Genomic DNA, 22,515 nt, shown 5'->3' with positions numbered 1-22,515 from the left:
TGCAATAACTTACCCCCTAGTAACAAATAATTTGAGTCTAGATGCCCCAACAACACATTAATCATAGCATCATTTGTAGAACAATTATCCAATATAATAGTTGATAATTTTCTATCTAAGTTCCACTCCAACAAAATTTTCATTAATGCATTAGAGAGAACTTCATTTGAATGAGGAGTAGGAACATAAATAAAGCTGAACATTGTTAAAAATATATCAGATAAAAAAATATTACAAGTATATCAAGCATTAGAAAGCATATCATATACTAGAAGCAAAGTTTAAGGTATTACCTCAATACTAGTATTTGCAAATTCTATGAACTATCAATGTAGTATGTTGTAACAACCATATACCCTTTTTCTGGTTGGAAGTCCACATGTCAGTTGTAATAGCTACTCGACTATCATTTGCATGAATCATCTTGATTGTGTTTCGGCTTGGCATCTTAAACGTTGGTTGCATTGAAGTAAACACTTTCCTTATTGCAACATGATCCACATATGACAAAGGATACTCATGCATACAAATGAACTTGGCAATTAATTTTTTTGTGTGAGATCCATCAAATAGAAAAGCATCTGAACTACTCTTCCCATGTCTTTGAAGAGATTTAGCAATTGTTGATTGTCTTGAGTTTGCTAATTTTATTCTCTTACAATAATGGAGTACATGTTTCTTCAAATTTGTAGTCCCATTCCTTGGATTGGCACCAATAACAGACATACAATGGTTGCACTTTGCCTTCCACTCTTCCCCCTCTTTATATCTACTAAAGTATTGCCAATAAACACTTTTCAATAAAGATTTGTTGCTATTTTCAATTGAGGCAAACTCGTTCGGAACAAAAATTTGTAGTTTCTTCAACAGGAATTTCTTCTTGTTGTTCTTGAGCCACTACATTCATGTTGGTACTATCCATTCTAAATTTAATTGCCTACACAATTAGTAAAATAAATAATGAACATTAAAAGCATGCTAAAAAATCATTAAGATTCAAAACAAGCATAAAAGCTGCAACATATTAGAAAAAAAAAGAAAACAGAAGAAAAAAAAAAGAAAATAAAACACACTAAGGAGTAAGGATTGTTGTCTTAAAACAAGTCAGATTGAGATGGACAAGGACCAATTAACAAGCAAATGCAATATATGAAAAGGTTCTACTTCTTCCACATAATTAGAAGGCATGAATCGAGTTGGTAGGAACAATTAACATCATATATGAATTATTGGAACTTAAGAGAACAACAACAAACTAAATACAACATTAATAAATTCACTTTATAAACTATGAGATCTAACATAAATAATTTTCTGTGTATTATGTTCTGCTTGTATCTAGAAAAGAAGTTTATAAATTATTAGTGATAGTTTTTAATTTGTGTTGTTAATTTTCTCTAATGATTAACGTTTCAATGAACAAAACCTGTCCTAAATCAATCCAATTATGTGAATCAATTTGGACACCATATAAATTAGTTTAAATTAATTCAAATTTTATCCTCTAGAAAAAGAAGACAAAAATCCAGAATAAAATCAATACGAATCTATTCAAACGAGAAAAAAAGTTACCAAAGGAGCCGGTACATTCATCATAATTAATTTTAAAAAATGGGAAAAACCCAATCATGGTAAAGTCACAGACCAAAATTGCTAACAAGGATAAATCAACAGGGAACCAAAATCACAGATAAAAACGCAAAGTAAAGCTCTAATTTTCATTTCCAACCAACTAAAGGAATCAACATGATAAAGACGGAATATACATGAACTAAGATTTACATGAAGAATAAACAAGCATGCTAAAAAATACCAAGGAGAGAATGGAGCAGCGGCGTCACACAACGTAGCGAGGAGAGGAGGCCACGAAGCAGTGGCATTGCGAGGAGAGGAGCGCACGAAGAAGCGGCGTAGCGACGTAGTAAGGAGAGGAGAGCACGGAGGAGGAAGAAGATGCCAAATCAAGAGCTAACCTCAACCTTGTTTGTTCATTTACCTCCTACAAAACAATATCTTCTAAGTAGATGATGGTTTTCGGAAACTGAAGCTCTTATATACTACGATGGCGGACGAAAATTAAACCAAAGCAACTCCTCGTTTAAGGATGTCAGTGACTTACCTCTAACTCAATATTACCCCAAACCCAATTTTTCATTATCCATTGACACACCCAAACTCCACAATCATTCCTGACCGTGAGTGAACCGCCAAAATGTTAGAAACGAACCAATTCAAATGCAATGAATTCATCAATTTATTCATGATGCCATTGAAGGAGAAAAGTAGCAAAGAAACCTTACGAGAGCTCACCTTGCTAGCCAACTGTTGGCTCAATAACATCGAAAGTTGATGGGTGTGGCTTGTAATTGTCTGGTTTTTTCCAAAATCTCTTATCCTCCAGCATGTTCTCAATGAAGAAAGACTTCCACAATACCAATAACGGCAAAATTAGATAGACATAGTTGGTCATAAACTATAACCATCAAAATCAAATTTATAAACAGAGCATAGTTGGTGAAATATTACACAACCTTACCACGAATTTCATTTGTGACACCCTAACTTCTCTATGGTCATCATGCTTTGCCAAATCCAAATCCAAACACAGCAACCTGCAATTTATTAAATCCACTACCATGAGGTACCAATGATAGTCTCTATATATCAGGACGTATATCTGAGCCAGCACCATAGTCAAGATCGAAACATAAGTACAAAATTAAGCAATTCCGAATGACAATTTCAAGTTGTGGGTTGCTAGACTCATCATCTAGACGTCATCTGCAATGCCCATGAACCTAGTGTGGATGTACTCAAATGTGTCTATACCATGATTCATTGAGATAAGTGCCACTTGCTGCAAAGGCATACGTCGATGGGTTAATTGATATGTGAGGGTTTAGTATTACGAATTATGTAAAATCATAAGTTAATAGAGAAATACTACCGAAAAGGTGATTGCAAGAAACCAGGATGGGAGTTTATTGTCATAAGTTAGCATTGTTCAACTCAGATTTATAACCTACAAGAAAATGGAATAAGTGTTAGTTAAACTATTACTTTCGTCACGATTCCAATCGTCAATGACAACATATACTTACATCCTCAACTACTAGTTGCCCAGGACATAGTGTAGTAAGTGCACCTCAGTCTCCTCGAGCATTTTCATCCTCAAGAAGAACCTCCCTGGATGCAACAAGTTTAGTGTTCAGTAAGCAATTATTTCTACAATAGCAAGCAAAACACATGTGATAACAAACTCCCACTTTCTTCGTCATGGGCTAGTAAGAAGTAATTTTACCTCATGTCCAAATCCGATGAGAATATGTATGCCACAACAACAAGCTCTTTGCTGACAAAGTGCATTCCTGTCGGGGGAGGAAATGAGACATTCAAGCACTGTGTAACCGTACGTTACAGTCAGTCGCATCAACCACGATATGAGAATTACAAGTACTAGACCTGAAACGTACATATATAATGAAAATGGACTTACCAGGGGCATGTCCTCGGCAGCATGGTGTCCATGATGACTGTGGTAAGTGAATAGAGTCTCAGGATCAGTTTGCCTGACGTCGAAACCCAGTGAAGCCGATGAATCCAGGTCCTCAAAGGTTAGCTTCTGCTGTCGAAAGAAAAAACAATCAAGTTTTTCTCTGGAATTAGGCACATGTATGGGCATCAAAACCTAACGGCACGTTGAATATATCACACATCACCTTCAACGAGGTCAACTTCGCTTCGGCTCCCGTCGCTGGTCGACAATGGCTACTATGCTTATTCGTCATTGCTGCAGCCTTCCTGTTAGAGGAGGAATACATAGTCCTTTTCACCAATTGCTTTCCAGGAGGATGCATGCACCCGCACAGGCTTTTTCTCCCAGCGAGATTCTGCCAGATTCCCGTTATCCGTATCTTTCCTTCCTTTAGTTTTAGGCATGGTCAACGTGCTTTGGAGACCTTTTTCCTGGGTTTATTGTCATTGGCAGTGTTGACTAGCATTATCAAGACTTGAATGGCTTTCCCATGATCTTCCAGAAGCTCGCTAATGGTGCGCAGCTGGTCATTATGGTTCTTCAGAATCGTCTTTGTTACATCCTTATCCGACAGTACGTGCTGTGTTTAAACAGTAGAACAAATTACTTTCTTGGCACCTATATTATTCATCTTGGACCAAACACAAACTAAGCTATGAAATATTCGACGTTACCTCTTGAATCATAGTCAAGTCATTGAACATGTTCTCCTCTAGACTCAGCCTGCGTCCACCATCAGTACCTTTTGCAACCTCATTTAACAACAAAACAAGACAACAAAAATAAAGTACAAAAAAAAAAACAATAAGCTGATATGCATATGATAAGATGATTCAGAAAATCTAAATACATAATGACCACAGTCATTTTACTAGTGAGGCATTAACATCAGTGGTTTCTGCTGCTTTTTCGATCACAGTGCTCTTCACTTTGATGGGCACTTTCCTCCTTCTCTTCCGAAGTTGAGTGCTTCATTTCTTTTCTCAAACAAGTAGCAAATATGCCAAATGGGCCAAAGTGAAGCCTAATTCTTATTGTGAGACCCAACCTATCACTGTCATCCTACCCAACTTTCATCAGTTGCTAGCCTCATAAAAAAACCAACGAACCCAACAAATGAATTCGATGAATCCTAATTTACTATTCATTTCTTTCATAATAAAAAATAGAACGGACTTGATTCATATTTCCAATACACGATACTTGACTGATGCAAATATGATATAATAACATATTCGCTTCTCCATAAACAAATTAAAACTTTGTCAAAGAGAAAGTACAACTAGTCTAAATCCCTGAGAGGGTGAGGTGGCCTTCACAAAGTAGGGGTGTAAGGTTAAGCTCCCTCTGACTAGTGATAAGATGGGTGACAACTGAAAATACTATTTTTTACTTTAAACAAAATTTATCCAAGAAGTTAAATTTAATATGTATTTTTGTTCATCGCTCCATTATATTTAATTTTAGTTATTGATTATAAATAATCACAAGTAAAATATACTTTCGATTTTAAGGACAACTATTTGAGTTAAAATTAAAAAATATTATGACAAAAAAATTCCAATTAACGAAAATGTATAATATGTCTTTACCATTAGAAATTAATATAGGATTATAGTTACAAATTATTTAGCAGTTACACTAATATCATGTTATAAGAATATAATGTACATTACAAGTTTCTAACTTAAAATAATATCATATTACAGTTTTTTATTTGTTTTTTTTATACATATGGAAACAAATCGAGCACTTTTTACATAAGAATTTATTCTTAAACACAACTATTTAAGCTAACATCATAGAATATAATAACAAATATTTATATAGTTAACAAAACTCCCACATACGTTATGTCCCCCAAAAATTAATTCATGATTATACAGCCTAATGTTTTAGTAATCACACTGATAGCATATTATAGGAATATAATATAATCTACAAGTATGTAACTTACAATAATATTCAGATTTGTTTTCTTTTTTTTTTTTTGTTATTTTTTATTCTATCTTGGTCTAAGCCCGAGCACTTTTTTTATTTCGTTTTTTTTTTGTTATTTTTTTCTTACATAACACCGAAAAAGTAAATCCTCCTTTCTATATGCATCACAACCACTTTAATTGATAGAAAAGCTTGAAATGACTACTACAAGATATGGGGACTAAGGTTGAGCTGCCTGTGACTAATGACAAGATGGATAAACACCCTAACTTCTACAATACGCCTCTTCAATTCCCGTTCAATGGTGGCAAAACTTTTGAAATACTTTTTAATCTGAACTCAAAAATTTTTTGTCATCTACCTAAACCATATCTACTTGCTCTTTTTCCATGTTTTTTTAAACATGAAAACTTGTCAGATCAAATAAAATTAAACATCAATATCATTATACACAAAATTTATTTCTACTATTGTGCAACACCTGTAAAATCGATGGATTGCAAGAAATATTTCACTTCAATTGATATGAATTTAAAACTACCATTTAGTATTACAATTCATCACTATGTTAAACTTTATGTGCGTGGTTACTGTATCTTGTTTAGGTTTAGGAAAAAAAATTTCAACTCAACATATGATAATCCTAGTCAAACTGCTTTAATAACTACAACTGCCAGGACTTATTTTTAGTAAACCGAGCACACAAATATCGAAAATTTTACATTATGTAACTTCGTTTGATAAGTGATTTAAACTTGTACTAAATTATCAACAACTAAATTAATTTTTAATTCATCAATAAATGAACTACTGAAATAAGATCAACATAAAATAACACAAGGTCAAAATTATAATCCAAACAAATCTACTCCTTCAAGAAACTATAAACAGACTATCATGATTAATATTTTTAAAAAATATAAACATTCATAGTTTCAATACAGCACTAGTGCACAAGACAAAAAAATCGACAAAATATAATTCTGTAAGTAAAATAGCTATCCAAACCGTACTCGCTAAGCCATATTGAGTTCAAAACAGGGAATAATAAAGATGGAAAACAAACCATAGTACCCTAATAAAGAAGCTTATGTTGCATCAAAGTCTAAACCAACCTAATACCTGAACATGGCGTTGTAAAAGCCCAACCTCTGCTTCAACTCAGCATTCTCCTTCTCCAGTTCAGCAACACAATCTAACACGGACATCCTCAACACCCGCTGCAACTCAACGACCTGTTTCTTGTAACGAAGCACCACTAAATAGTTGAAGTAAAATATCTTCCTCCCTGTCTCTTCCAAAAGTCTCTTCAGAGTGATAAATGCGGCATCTTACTTGGGCAAACGTTGATCAGTTGACAACCGCCCATAGATAAAGAAGTTAACCTCATCCCTAGTACTTTCCAGAGACACCCCAAAGCTGAAGTAGCTCTTTCCTTGGACATGGACGCTGTCACGAAGAAAAAACACTAGAGGACCTATCTAAAGCTGAGCACAAGTGCGAAATAGTAGATGCTCCAAATCCTCCATCATGACAAGCTCAGTTGGGTCCACTTTCAAGACAACATCTAAATATACACATGAAAAAGACATGATTCCTACCATGCCAATGAAGTTCATCATGGCACACAACAAACCCATATAAATCACAAAATTTATGACAACGTACCTAAGTCAGAAGGTAGGAGGTCCGTCGCGTTGCTACCAGATCCACTGCTCCCTTTGCCTGCCATGGTCAGATAGTCGCCAACGTTGAGATCTCCGAATCGTACAGTCAACTCCTCATTCTCTGGCACTATCTCCTCGTTGTTGGGGTCTTCGTGAGGCAAATTAAACCATGCCTCTGCATCATGCATGACCATGAACCCCTTATACTTAAAGCCACTCCTATGACATGTATATACGAGGACGCTTTCCTCTCCAAAGTCCTAACCATGTAGTAACAGAAATGAACAGTCTCCATGATTGCAAGTAATTCTCTAGGAGTTATTTCGTTTAAGATGTATTTTTTTTCGTTGAGAGTTGGCTTCTTTTTTTTTTTTAATCAGGGATGCCTCCTCACCTTCTCGAATCCATTGGACCGTCACACCTCCTTTACTTGGACCTTTTTAAATTTTATAATAAATGCATTGATTTTTCATAATTATTTTTACTATTTTTCAATTAAAATTCACCATTGCTGCCAATAAGTTATAGCTCAAATGGCATAGTCTCCCCATACTCACCTAAGAGGTTGCGGGTTTGAGTCTCTCTATCTTTGTTGAAAAAAATTTATCTCTTCTTGATTTTCTTATACTTTATGACGTTGTATTATTATTTTATATATACAACGATAGAATTTATATCTTTAATCTATCAACTATTACTTCGACTATTTTTTCATACTAAAAATTTTTTATAAGAATTTTCTAAATTATTATTATGATAACGTTATCTGTCGATCAAAATTATCATAATAATATTACCATAATTCCAAAATACAGATCTTTCTAATTATATTACTTAATTTAAAATTGTATTTAATTTATGAATAGAAATTAAAATTTCATATGAAATTTTACATCATGGCATATTAAATTTTATAACACTTTCAAAAAATTTTATTATAATATTTTATAGCATTTTACATTATTTTATACAGTTAACAATTATTATTGATAGATACAAATAACTCTAACCATATTTTTTTTTTAGTTTTTTCACTATTAAAATTTTCAAATGAATGAACTCTAAACCCTAACGCCTAACATCTAACCCCTAAATCTTATACAACAAACTCTAAATCCTAAACCCTACAACACAAATATAAAACTAAATCAATAAACTAAGAACTCCAATTTTTAAGTTATTACCCTAAACCCTAATGTATACATTAGTAAATCCTACAATCTTAAACCCTGGAACCCACATCCCCTGAATGCCTCATGCCTACATTTCTAAGTAGAAGAAACCTAATCCTTAAATACTACTCTTTTAATCACAAATGTTACTCTAAACCATACAAATAAAACCCTAAATTTCTAAGCTCCAAACCCTAGCACCTAAGTCCCAATATATGGAACCTCTAAACCCTAAATCTTAAACACTATGAATACTAAACTCTACTCTAAAATTCTCAAATCCTAAACCCTAAAATATACATATTCTGCCCGATAGTGTATATAAAGGTGTATTTGGTATGCGTTTTCATTTTTTGTTTTCATTTTCAATGTTTTTTATTTTCTGAATTTTGTAAAGGAAAAAGTAAAATAGGAGGTAAAAACAGAAAATAGGATTTTATTATTTTCACTTTTTCCTTCACAAAATCTAGAAAACAAAAAACACTGAAAATGAAAACATAAAATAAAAACGCAAACCAAACATACCCTATGTCTCTAGCCCCAAAACCTTATCATTACACAATCCTTACCCTAAACCCTAAACCCTAAACCCTTAACCCTAAGGACTACATTTGCTTAACTCCTAAACATTAAACACCCATAACCCTAACGGTCAATCCTTAGCTATAAGTTTTGGCAAACCCTTACCATCACTTTTTTCACAAAAAATTCTTCTTATGTTCACTGCAAATTGACTTTCTATATGTTAACTACAAATTTATCACAATCTTATAAATTTAAAATTCACTTTAATGTTAGAAAAATCATTTCTCGTCATACGATAACAATTCATAATAAATCAATTTAATTTTCGAAAACATATCTTACCGTATTATAATTCTAATGTAATTCTATAAACAATTATATATTGGTTATTGATTTCTTCTCAATTAATTAGATTATGTTACGAATATCATATTAACTACATCACATCTCTAGTTACATCTTTTCTCACAACATAATTTTATCGATTTCAGTTTAATGTTTTTATTGCATCTTTAGTTACACCAAAACTTGAATTATTATTTTATAAATACAAACATAAAATTGGTATTTATTATATTATTCTAAATTGTTATTTACAATATTATTCTAAATTGTTATTTATAACTACTTTTACGTATACTAATTTTTTTTTTATAAATTATTATTTATAATGTTATTCTAAATTGTGATTATAATCTCGAATAATATTTTTTTATTGGTATCATCGTAAAGTTATCTGTCCATAATAGTTATCTTAATATTATTTCATAATTCCAAATTCCAAGATTCTTCTAATTATATTTCTTAATTCCAAAATCGTATTTATTTTATAAATAGAAATTAAATTTCCATATCAAATTTCACATATCATTTTACAAACAATTTTTTATAACATTTTCTATTTTTAACACTTTAAAAAATTTTGTTACAATTTATTATAGAATTTATATTATTTTATATTTTTAATAATTATTAATTATACATAAAAACAACTCTAACCATTTATTTTTAATATTGTCAATATTTAAATTTCGAAATTAAAAAATTCTAAATCTTAATGTGCAAACCCTAAACTTTAAAAACAATATTAATCACACATATTAAAATAAATTTCTCAACTAAAAATTTAATCTCTAAACTCTTACCCTAAAGCCTATTGTATACATTCCTAGTAGGGGTGGCAAACGGGCCTAAACCCGCCGGGCCGGCCCGCGTAACCCGCCAAAAAAGGCGGGCCGGGCTGGAAAATTGAGACCGCCAAATAGCAAAAGCCCGCTTAACCCGCACCGCTTAAACCGCTGATTTTGGCGGGCTTTGGCGGGGCGGGGCGGGCTTCCCCGCCGGGCTTAGTCTTTTTTTAGCAAGGGGTATTTTTATAATTTTTTTTTTTACCAAAATCCAACTTCCCCAACCCAATTTACAAGAGAATGAAGATGAAAATTGGGTGTTTTAGATTATGTTTGTTTTGTTTTAGAGACAATATTGTTAATTATGTTTTGGATTATGTTTATTTTGTTTTGGAAACAATATTTATAATTACAAAGACTTTAATGTTTGTGAATACAAAAATTATAATTTGTTTATACTTTTAGAAATTATAATAGTTAAAAGTAAAAAACAAAAGAGATTTTTTTATATCTTTATATATATTATTTAATAGTTAAAAGTAAAAAAAAAAAAAAAAAAAAAGATATTTGGCGGGCTTAGCCCGCCGGCCCGCCAGCCCGCCGTTAGGCGGGGCGGGCTAGGATTCTGGGACCGCCTCACTAGGCGGGGCGGGGCGGGCCAACCCGCCAAATGGCGGGCTTCTGGCGGGGCGGGGCGGGCTTCCCCGCTTGCCACCCCTAATTCCTAGTCCCCTAAATCCTCCACTTTAAACTATTAATTATTAAACCCTAAAAACATCACCTCTGAATCTCAATGTATAAAATCCTAAATATCTAAACCCAAAAGTCTATAACAATACTCCCTTAATCACAAATATTAACTAAATTCCACATCTAGAATCCGAATTTCTCAACTCTAACCCTAAACCCTCATGTATGCATTCCTAAACCTTTTACTCACTATATATACAACACCCTAAACTCAAATTCTAACCCCTCAACCCTAAAACATAACTAACCCTATCTTACAGAGTATATAAGTCCATAACCCCAAAATCTTATCCTAATACAACCTTAACTCCTAAATCTTAAACTCTCTTCCTTTAAGCCTAAGGTCTACATATTTTTAACTACTCAACATTAAACAATTCTAACTCTGACCCTAAACCTTTAACTATATATTTTGGCAAACCCTAATCCTCAACCTTTTCACACAAATTCTTCTTATGTTCACTATAAATTAATTTTTTATATGTTAACTAAAAATTTATCATTATATTATAAATTTAAAATTTACTTTAATTTTACAAAAATAATTTCGCATCACACTATAATAATTTATAATAAATCAATTTCATTTTCAAAAATATTTCTAACCCTATTATAAATCTACAGTGATTCTAATTACAACTCGTATAAACAATTATACATTGGTTTGTGATTTCTTCTCCATTAATCAGATTACGTTACTAACATCATATTAACTACATCGCATCTCTATTTACATCTTGACTCAGAGCATAATTTACTAACAATTTTAGTATGTATCTTATTATTACCATCATCACACCCAATAAAAGATTATTCTCTTTTTAATGTTAAAGTGAGATAATACATATTTTATAATGTCATAGATAGGTAATGTTTTCACCAACAAACTCAGGTTCAAGAACCCTTAAAACGTTATTTTTATCTTTTCTTTTTTTTCTTTTTTTTTTTGATGAAACTTTTTTCTTTCCTTCAATGCAAACTTTATTCCAAGTTATGTTACCTAGCCCAACTTTCTATTTGGTCCGTCCTCTCTAATCCAGCCAACTTTGTTGATATTCAAGTTGAATATCAAATAAAAAATCTCAGGTTCACACTTTAACCAAAAAAATAATTTTCGGTCCACAAAAATTTTAACAAAAATCACCTATGGTCCATGCCTCTCCAAACAAAGTGCTACAATCCACTAGATACATAATTAATTAATATTATAATTACCTTACTAACCTCAACTTATTAGCATCATTTGTCACGTTAATTCTCGAATTGTGGAACTCGCAACTGATCCCTCCTACTTCAACTTGTCCTGGTCCAATCTTGACCTATTATCGAAACATGCTTTTACATCCATTGACATGTGTACTCAGCAGGTGTTGAAGTATCTCTTGCTCAGCACCATAGATTTGTCATAGGATCACATTTTTTTTCACATGGTACATATTTAGTGTTAGTTTGGATTGACTTTTTTGAGAGAAAAAATACTTTTCTTAAAAAATAAAGTACTTTTATTCAATTTAAAACCTATTTGAATACGTCTTTTAAAAAAAATATTTTTATAAAAGAATTATTTGCTTTTTTTAAAAGCTAGCAATACCTTGCTTTAAAAAAAATAAAAGACATTTTTAATACTTGAAAAATCTTTTTAAAAAGCCTATCCAAATATGAAATAATTTTTGTTTATTAAAAAAATATATTTTTTAAAAAGATAAAAAAAATAAATACTTTTTTTAAAAGCCAATCCAAAATATCCTTAGTGTCTTATACTTTTCTAAAATATTAATGTACAAATTATTTAAATAAATACCATAGTTATAAAATTAAAATGAAGATTTTTTTTTATTATCTATAATATTCTCCAACTTGATAAATCAAGAAGTAATAGTCACAAATCAAAACTCTATTAAAGGTCTGTTGGCTGCCGTTTGTAAAATGATTGTTGTATTTACATATTACATCCAAAACTTCCTATATTTGTTTAACAATAATCTTTTTTTTCAAATTATACCCTAAAATACACACTCCTTTTCCTTCCCATGGGTTCTATTTTTTTGTGTTTGAATCAATAGAGAACCTTTTTTTCTATATCTGTATGAATCGATATTATTACATTCCAATTTCTTTTCGATACCTCCCAAAAAAAAATCCCAAATTGAATCTCAAATTGACGGGTTAGTGTGAGCTTATCTATGTGGTTATGCACCCTTCGAATAGGAATTCATTTTTTCTGAAAGATCCCAACTTTCGTACTTTGGTGAGTCTTCGAGACCTTTTCTATGATATACATTGTGTTGAAGGAATATCTACACGATCTGATCGATTGCGTAAAGTGCGCGGTAGCCTGACATGCCAAAGACTATCTGTCGCGGATCTGAGCTCTATTTAAGAGTTTGTCGCTGGCCAATGAATTGCTGCATGTAGAAGGCGAGATTCAAATATCCAATACTTACTTATCAACGAGTGAGCTAACCACTTGACCAACACAAATTGATTCTTCTCATAGATTTTATATATCAACTTTTAAGTCATAACTAAGATTTAAACCCATGCCCTCTCTAACAAGACAAACATAGTTATCATTAGGCCAAGACTTTACCCGTGCAATAAAACCTTTTTTTTTTTACCATATTTTTTTTTGGTCTTGGGCTAAGCCCAGAAACCGTATTTTCAATTAAAACATTTTTATAATTAAAACCTTTTTAATTTCAGTTTAATTCAGTCCGGGCCTGAAGCCCAAAAACTATTATGGTGGGCCCATTTTCACAGAATGTTGATGCTCTTTTTGTCCAACAAATGAAATGAAGGCCTTCAGCAACATGGGTGCTCCTCATGTGCGTGTAACACACTATGCTTCCCTCCCCATTCTACACTCCTCAATCATCTTCATCGCTCAGCAAATCAAAATCAACCGAAGCCCGTAGAAGAAAACTACCACCTTCCGAACAAAACCCTAATGCGTGTTCTCCGTTCATTATTAATTAACAGCATTGGATTATTAATCTCGCCATAATCTCTTTCCCAATAATAAATAACACATAGAAAAAATGGATTCGGATGAAGAAGATTTTGTGTTCTACGGAACGCCCATAGAGCGTGAAGAAGAGTTAACTAGCCGCAAAAAGAAGGCCATTGCTGAGTCCTCTGGTCAACTTCGAACACTTCCAGCTTGGAAGCAAGAGGTATTGCGAAATTCTGTTATGTGTTATGTGCTCAACACCAATTTCTGTTCATCATTGGTGCTTTCCTAGAAATTGTTGAAAATATAGGAGGGGAAATGTGGAATCTAGCTTATAGAACAAAGTTAGTTGTATTTTTATTAAGGATCAGATTGAATTTGCTATATTCTATAGCTGGTTTATTGAGGAATTCGCTATTATTCACTGTTTTAAGACTTCAAGTTCAAGTTCAACCTAGGAGTGCTTCACCCAAAGAAAATGGAAATTTTCTTTTATTGGCTTTTTCATGCACCATAGCAGCTCTTTTGTGATTGGCATTGTACAGTGCATTTTTGTTTAAAGTTAAAATCGGAAGAGTATGTTGATTATATGATTGAACACAACACTGTTTTGATCTCATCATCTCCAGGTTAGAGATGAGGAAGGACGGAGAAGATTCCATGGGGCATTTACTGGAGGCTATTCGGCTGGTTACTATAATACAGTGGGCTCAAAGGAGGGTATAAGATTATTAATAGACTTATGCTGCTTCTGTTATAGATTTGAATTTTTGTAGGTGGATTATGGGTGTTTAACTTCATGAATGATTGTGCAGGGTGGACTCCTCAGACTTTCAGATCCTCCAGGAAGAACAGAGCTGAGTTCAAAGAGCAGAACATATTAAACTTTCTAGATGAAGATGAGAAAGCTGTGCGTTGAACATTACTGTGCCAATATAATCGTGTCTTTATTATTTTCAACTATTCATATCTATATGTTGAAAATTTCGATGTTAACCAATTGTGAATTTGTGGTACTTCTAAGGCAGTGTTGATGTATGTAGTAAAGTGATATCATGGCATTATAGCCATCTGTAATTATTTCAAAATGATAAGGGAGAAATGTGTATTTCACATTCAGTATTATCATACTTTTAGGAGCTGCCCATATCCTTCTATAGTGTAAAGGATTGTTGACCAAAAACTGTTTTATAAAAACATCGATAACATCATTAACCCAATAATGCCGTGTCAATTTTTTGTAGATTAAGTCAACTAGGCTGATTGTTGATTAGATTTGGCAACAGAGGCTTCGATATCCTTTATCAGTGTTTTCTATTTCCCCACTTTCTTTCGTTCAATTAATTTTACCCTTTGCATGTATTACAGGAATTGGATGGTCGGTTTTTGGGGACATCTTCACAGTTTGACACATTTGGTTTTACTGCTGCTGAAATTGCTCGGAAACAAGCTGAGAAAGAGCAGAAGCAGAGGTTTTTTTTTTTTTTTTTTTTTTAAATTATTTTTTAGTTTTTTTCCCCTTCTCTATAATTGCTCTGATTGTTTTATGATGCATAAATGTCAGTTAGATTCTTGATAAAAAAGAAATATCTGCATTTGTTCTTGCTGTTTTTAAATCTTTTCTTTACCCAAAGTAATATTATACTAATCTAGTGTGAATATAAATGCCCTTACTTCTTTTTGGAACTTTAATGTGTACATTATATATCTGTATAGTTTTATTCTTTGTTTGGTCAGAGTATACGAAACAAATAGGAAGGAGAAGATAGGCTTATGTATCATTTTTTTCATGTTTCAAGAAAAATAGTGCTCTCTTTTTTTGGTGTTGGTGAGGTCATAGTTTAACTTCTGCTCCCCTGAAATTTGACATGGTTGCTTATTTCCATAGTTTAAAGGATTCAAACTCTTGAAAAGTTTATGTCTTCGCCCTTGATTCCTTGATGCACACTGGTTTTCTCTTCCTAATGAAAAACCCCGTGTCATTGTTTTATGTTTCATCAATCTGATGGATGCTGAGCTATCATTCTATAATTTGGGAGTCAAATTTGTTATGGATAAATTTTCCCCATTTAAAATAACTTTCTCCCCTGAAATTGAACTTGTTTATATTGTCTTTCTCATTGTAGGCCATCTGTTATTCCTGGACCTGCTCCTGATGAACTAATTCAACCAGCTACAGAGTCTATTGGTCTGTATCACGTGATTTTAGTAGAATCTTGGTTAAAAATAATCTATTTCTTATCTCCTTCATGTTATTTTGTAGGGGTAAAACTACTATTGAAGATGGGATGGAGGCGTGGTCGCTCAATTAAGGATTCCCATGCTGATGCACTCTATGGTATGTATTGGCGATTTTTGGGTTTATTTATTTATTACTGTTGTGTTGTTTGTAGTATTGTATGGAAGGCTACACTAGTAGTGGGAGGGATATACCTGGGTTGCATGAGTAGTTTATTCTGCAATTTTCTGTCTTTGTCTTCAATGTAGTTGTGTGAGGTCTGTCTAAATAACTAGGCTGCCAAGTTATCTCAATTAATAATTGTACTGTCTGTGAAGATGCCAGAAGACAGGCCAGGAGAGCTTTCTTAGCATTTTCCTCAGATGATCCAAAAGTCAACACTAGTGAGTCTGAGCAGAACAAGGATGATGTTGAAACTTTTCTTGAGCAGTCTACTAATGACGATGTTCAGTCTTCTAAGAGCACACCAGTGAGAAAAGTTTTCTTGCTAGTCACATATACATGATTTATATATTTCTTGTGTGATAATTTATATTGATAGTTAGCATATGTGTTACATCTATCTTTAGGTTTTTGTGCTCAACCCAAAGCAAGACCTGTATGGCTTAGGTTTTGATCCTTATAAACATGCTCCTGAGTTTAGAGGTATGTTCTTTCTTGTTCTATATGTTACACCTGCTGGTTGCTGGAATTGACACTTAGCTGTACTTTATATGTTGTTTACAGAGAAAAAACGATCACGCTTATCCAGCAAGGGGGGTCCTGGGTATAGCAAAAACATGTCCACAAGGAACAGTCTTTTCAGTCTAAAGTGTAAGATACTTAATATTTGGTAATCCATTATCTAATTTGCCATTTACTAATCTCTGTAATATGTTGATCACAAAATCTTGCTCGGCATTGATTTGTTTTAACTATTAGCTTCCATTTATCACTTATCAGCAGGAAAGTCAGCCCCTGGTTTTGGAATAGGAGCACTTGAGGAACTCGATGCTGAGGATGAGGATGTCTATGCCACTGGTTAGTAGTTCTAACTTTTCAAGCTATTGATGGAAATTATTTAACTGAGGGATTCTCTTTGTGCTGCCTTCTGACTATCAAATGAGCTTTTAACTTTTCATGTTTTAGATTAGGTTCGGGTTAAGGTTCTTTGCCACCATCCCCCATAGACATGTGTTTTTGTGTTAATTTTTTAAAAGAAATAAATTTGAGGTTAGCTTTGAGGCGTATAAAATATTTCTCATATGGAACATATGAAGGAAATAGGCGAAAGGTTAACTTGATTTAGCATAATGCGTTTTTAGGTTTTGAATTTGAAGATACATATGTTCAAGAAGTTGAAGAACCTTCAACGTTGAGGTTGGAAAATCAGAAAAAGAAGGATCAGAAGGATCAGAAGGACCATGATAATCTACCTGGTTTTAGAGTTGCATCCAATACTGACTATCAAATGGAAAGGTTAGTGAAGCAATTTTATTGCCAAACTATAATGCTGATATGTTTATTATTATTTTTTTAGTTCTTTATTATATCTTTGTTGTGTCACTTTTGTAACGCTTAGTGTCTATAATCCAATATCTTAATTATTTGTAACCCTTTTTTTTTTTTGGGTGTGAGCCTTAGGTCAATTTTGCCTGTCTTTTTATATTGTCTTCATAATATGATTCCACTGGTAACCTTGGCGTATAAATTGTATTTTAGATTTGAGGCTCCTCCAATTCCCAAGGATTTTGTGCCTCGCCATTCATTTTCCGGGCCTCTTGAGATTAATCACAAGAACTATGATCTACCTCCTCCAGATATTCCACCTCCTGAGGATAGCAACCTAAAAATATTGATTGAGGGGGTTGCAAATCTGGTTGCTAGATGTGGTAAATTATATGAGGATATATCTAGAGAAAAGAATCAGTCAAATCCGTTGTTTAGTTTTCTCTCTGGTGGTACTGGCCATGATTATTATGCAAGGAAACTGTGGGAGGCACAACAAAAATGCAAAGACAAAACTAAGCCACTTTTGGATGGGAAGGTTTCTTCTGATGTAAAGAGGCTGACAGCTGAGAGCCGAGGCCAGATCTTAGGGGAAAAACCTCTAGAAAGAAGCTTGCAAGATCCATCATCTTCTGTTGCTTCCACAGATGTTCATCTCCAGTTTAATCTTACGGATACATTTACAAAGTCTGAACCATTTGTAAGTAGCACAATTTTTCTGATTTAAACTCCTAATTTGATTGTTAGGGAATCTATTCTATTTTGCTTCTAGTAGTTTGGTTGGTTAACCAGGTGGCTTCTGGTTTGGTTTGACCTTTTCTGTTAATATTAATTCATTCACCAGGATATTAACAATAAGGGTCTCAAATAGTTGAAGCTTCTCATCAGGCTATTGGCATAATGTTCACTGCCATGCCGTTAGGCTAGAGGTTATGTTGGTCTTCTGTGTGAATTCTACCAAGACCTATCATGTGATTTTGTTCTGTGTCTTCTCTCTCATGGATAGCCCCATATCCCTTCACTGGGTTGTAACTTGTAAACCTTTTATTATAGCTTAGAAAAGACATGGGTTTTTATTCAAATTTATTCCTCATTTTTGAACCAGGGTGAGTTACCAGATGTTGAAAAGCCTTTCAAGCATGATCCTGCAAAACAAGAAAGATTTGAGCAGTTTCTCAAAGACAAATATAGAGGGGGTTTACGATCTACTAAATCAAGCTTAGCTGGTGATATGTCAGAAGCTGCTCGTGCTCGAGAGAGACTAGATTTTGAGGCTGCAGCTGAGGCAATATTAAAAGGAAAGGAGGGAAAGGAAAGCAATCTAGGCATTCCATCATCCATGGATTTCATCACAGGTGGTCTTATGCAGTTTACTTCTGGAGAAGCAGAGGTATGACTAAGGTGATGTTCATTTCATTTCATTCCCTGTAGTTTTGGCTGAAGTTATTTTATCATGTCCAACAGCCAAAGAAAGATCTGCAAAGTGAAGATTTGGCGCAGAAGAAGAAGTACCCTAGAAGGGAAGAATTTCAATGGCGCCCTTCAGCACTTCTCTGCAAGCGTTTTGATCTCATTGATCCGTACATGGGGAAGGTACACAATTTATGTATACTCTTCTATTAATTTTCTTGTTTGATTTTCAAAACTTTTTCCCTTTTTTCTGTTTTTTAATAACAAATTCCATGCCAAGCATTTAAATTTATGTTCTGAACTTCAAAAGCATGTTTCAAGATTAGACATGTTCTTTCATTGCACTTTTGCAGCCGGCACCTGCTCCGCGGAGTAGGAGCAAGTTGGATTCATTGATTTTCACATCAGACTCGGCCAAAGGCGCCAAAATAGAAGAGCCTGTTCTTTCTAAGAACATATCGTATGTGCAACAATCAGCTAATCAAGACATAACTAAAAGTACTGCTGAAAGTGAAACTGAAGGGGATGTGGAAGTTGAAAACATTGAAAGGCCAGTTGATCTGTACAAGGTAATATGCTACTTGTTTGTTATATCTTATATGATGTCTCACTTCACGCTTCATGTTCCTAACAAATTTATACATATGCAGGCTATTTTCTCTGATGATTCAGATGATGGAGGTGAAGACCCTAATAATCTTGAGAAAGTGGAGAATCAAGAAAAGAAAGCTGAAGTAGCCAATACAGCATTGAGTCGTTTGATTGCTGGTGACTTTCTAGAATCATTGGGTAAAGAACTAGGGCTTGAGGTTCCTCCTGATATGCCTTACCCCTCACAAAAATTCAGGAATACTGCTTCTCAGGAAGAAAATATCAACGAACATTCAAGAACAAACACACTAAATGTTGAACACAACAGTGAGATGCCACCAAATCATGGTTTGCCATCTGATCAGGACACTGTATATGAGGGTGGACCCTCAAAAGGTGACGTCATTCATGCAAATATGCTTGAGAGTGGTAGCACAAAAATCAATGCTACTGGAATCTATGACAGTAAATCCAGTAAGTCCAATGGGGAGAGATATAAAAATGACATGAAAATCAAATCGCCTTTACCCCGGGAACAAGATCATAGCAGTGGTTCATCATCAGAAGAGGAAAGGAAGAGAAAACGCTCAGGTAAGTCTAGCAGGGATAAACATGAAGAGTACAGGAAAACTAAAACTCTTTCAACACACCGCCGAGACTATAGCAGTGGTTCTTCATCTGAAGAGGAAAGCAGTAGAAAACGTTCCAGGCATCATCGACATAGGAGGCGGACAGAAAGCGATCCATCCAGTGAAAGGGATCGACATGGTTCAAGGTCAAAAGAGAGAAAGAAAGGGTCTTCTCGAGAGAAAAGCAGTCGGAGTAGAAAACACTCAAAACATCACAAGCACAGAAGACATTAATCTCCAAGTAGATTGTCTCATTATAGCGCAGATAAGGACAATGCACATTCAAAAAGGGAGAAAAAGTGTAGGGGATGAGCTAGTAGTGCATATCTTATGTTTCAAGAACTTCCTTGCAATTACGGTAGACCAGACACTGCCATTTCTGTATTGAAAAGGTGTTCTAAGTTTTGGTATTGATGATGATGCTGTCTTGTGCAGTTTCTAGCAATGCACATATTTTGCTGGCTCAAACTCGAGGCTTATTTTATTACTAATAGTTTTTTTTCTTTTTTTCACCAGTGTGAAGGAATGCTGCTCAGTGCTTTGATTAAATTTTCCTGAATCATCCCTTCACGAATGTACTATGTATATAGTTCAATGTTGGCCGGTCTCATAACTCCTTGGTCTCAGGGTTTTGATTTATAAGCTAGCTGAAAGCATTATTCACAGAACTCAGCTTCATGCAAATCATGCATGGCAGCTTCCTAAAATAAACAATTTAAAAAAGGAACCTTTCCTTTTCCCCCTGGATCTCACGTTTTGTAAAATATTTTCTTTTAATAATTAAGGGTTTTTATATTTGTTTAAAAAGATTATTGATGGGGTGATCAGAGATCCGCAGGTGATGCTGCCGACAAAAACATCGGAATTTGCTAATTGACAGTTTAATTGCAAACCGTATCTTGATGTACTTGGCGCTTGCAAGTTGCAACCGATAACGGTTAAAATCTGATTGCAATGTCGTCTTGTAATTAAACAATTGGTCAGAACTGCTAGAATAACTTACCACGTGCACGCTGCGCATATATAGGTTTCTTAATTGCTATGGTTAAAGTTTCAGTAATTTGGAATCTTATAGTTCGATCCTTCTCTTTAAAGATTGAAGGATTTCACTATGCATTATTTCATTAATTAAAGTGTTTAACCAGTTAAGTCCCAAAATGGTTTATGAGATTGTTATCTGTGTATTAAAATTGTTGCTAAGATTTTAATTGCACTAATGACTTTTTTGAGTTTAGCAAAAGTATACTACATTAGTTTTTAACCTATTTTTTTGTTACGAAAATGTTTAGTAACCAAAGAAAATCAGCCAAAAACTATCATAACTTGCCTTATTTAGCATTCATTAATTGTTGCGACAATTAATTAATGCTAAATAAGACAAGTTCTGACTGTTTTTTTTGTCTACCTAACATTATCCTTTTTGTTAATAGTGTGTTGACATAATTTGGTGACGTGGACCATTAGTAGGGATGGCAAAATTCCCCGAGACGCGGGGATCCCTGCGGGGACTGCCCCGAATGGAGATCCGATTGTGGAGAATTTTCCCCGCGGGGATGGGGATGGGGGACGAAATTCCCCCGAAGCAAGCGCGGGGACCTGAGTGGGGATCCCCGCCCCGTCCCCGCTATTCCCCGAAATGTATGAATTCCTTGAATTATCCTTAATAGTTTATTTCTCATATATGTTTTTCAGACATTTCTCACACACACATATATATAAAAACCCAAAACTCCTAATCTTTATTTGCATAACCCTTCTTCAATTCAGAGATTCCTAAGGCAGTCCATACTTCATCCAACCTCTCTGCAGCCACCCCCTCGTCACCCTTCTCACCGCATCGTCACACCTCACCGTGCCATCACCCTTACCGCGTCGTAATTTCTTTTTGCGGCGTTCCTTTTCGTAACTCTGCCGTCGTGTCCATTCTCCTCTCTGTTGCCGCGTCTCCCATCTCGTCTACTACTTTTTCCTTTGGCTCGTCGTTGCGTCCCCATTGCGTTATTTCGAAAGAAGTCACCATTGTGTCATTTAGACTTTTTTGTATAAAATCTTGCAGTTTTTGTATAAGATAGATACTTGTAGCTCTATTCATATGAAAATTAATAATTAGTTAGAACTATTATGTACATAGGGAATGGGGTCCCCGCGGGGAATGGGGCCCCGTGGGGAATGGGGATGGGGAGCAATATTCCCCCACGGCGGGGAATGGGGCGGGGATGGGGAGCAAATCTGAGGGCGAAGATGGGGAGCAGGGAGGCATCCCCCGCCCCCACCCTGCCCCATTGACATCCCTAACCATTAGTGACACGTGTCACTTTATGGTCTGGCCGTATGTAATAATATGATGATGAATTGATCTATGATACGTGACATACTCATATAGACAGTTGTGCCACATGTCACAATTCTATTCGTTCACATGTCACGTTATACCACGTATCATAATATTATATTATCGTCTTGTAGATGTACCAAATTAGTCCATGAACTT

General features: G+C 34.3%; 2 protein-coding genes across 3 annotated transcripts; one reads left to right on the top strand and one right to left on the bottom strand.

Annotated features, from left to right (window-relative positions):
• Positions 1–3,297: 3,297 nt before the first annotated feature.
• Positions 3,298–3,857, bottom strand: LOC148578493 (uncharacterized). The gene is made up of 3 exons (XM_088501613.1): positions 3,720–3,857; positions 3,497–3,622; positions 3,298–3,399 (listed from the first exon to the last, which is right to left on the bottom strand). The coding sequence occupies exons 1-3, from the start codon at positions 3,855–3,857 to the stop codon at positions 3,298–3,300; spliced, it is 366 nt and encodes a 121-aa protein (XP_088357739.1).
• A 9,654-nt stretch (positions 3,858–13,511) lies between these two features.
• On the top strand, positions 13,512–20,831 carry TGH (SWAP (Suppressor-of-White-APricot)/surp domain-containing protein). Of its 2 annotated transcripts, XR_015902467.1 has the most exons (17): positions 13,530–13,890; positions 14,297–14,387; positions 14,483–14,577; positions 15,036–15,139; positions 15,794–15,855; positions 15,931–16,005; positions 16,224–16,375; positions 16,476–16,551; positions 16,633–16,719; positions 16,849–16,926; positions 17,211–17,364; positions 17,608–18,094; positions 18,500–18,784; positions 18,859–18,987; positions 19,158–19,373; positions 19,455–20,416; positions 20,541–20,831. XR_015902467.1 is itself a non-coding variant. In XM_088501800.1 (16 exons), the coding sequence occupies exons 1-16, from the start codon at positions 13,756–13,758 to the stop codon at positions 20,256–20,258; spliced, it is 3,030 nt and encodes a 1,009-aa protein (XP_088357926.1). In that variant the 5' UTR covers positions 13,512–13,755; the 3' UTR covers positions 20,259–20,831. The 2 variants fall into 2 exon arrangements, 1 of the variants encoding a protein (XP_088357926.1); XM_088501800.1 differs by having other exon boundaries at positions 13,512–13,890; positions 19,455–20,831.
• Positions 20,832–22,515: the final 1,684 nt, after the last annotated feature.

The sequence above is a fragment of the Arachis ipaensis genome, chromosome B1, assembly GCF_059453495.1.
Source record: "Arachis ipaensis isolate K30076 ecotype BB chromosome B1, ASM5945349v1, whole genome shotgun sequence".
Lineage (NCBI taxonomy): Eukaryota > Viridiplantae > Streptophyta > Magnoliopsida > Fabales > Fabaceae > Arachis > Arachis ipaensis.
This window is presented reverse-complemented; position numbering and strand designations above follow the sequence as displayed.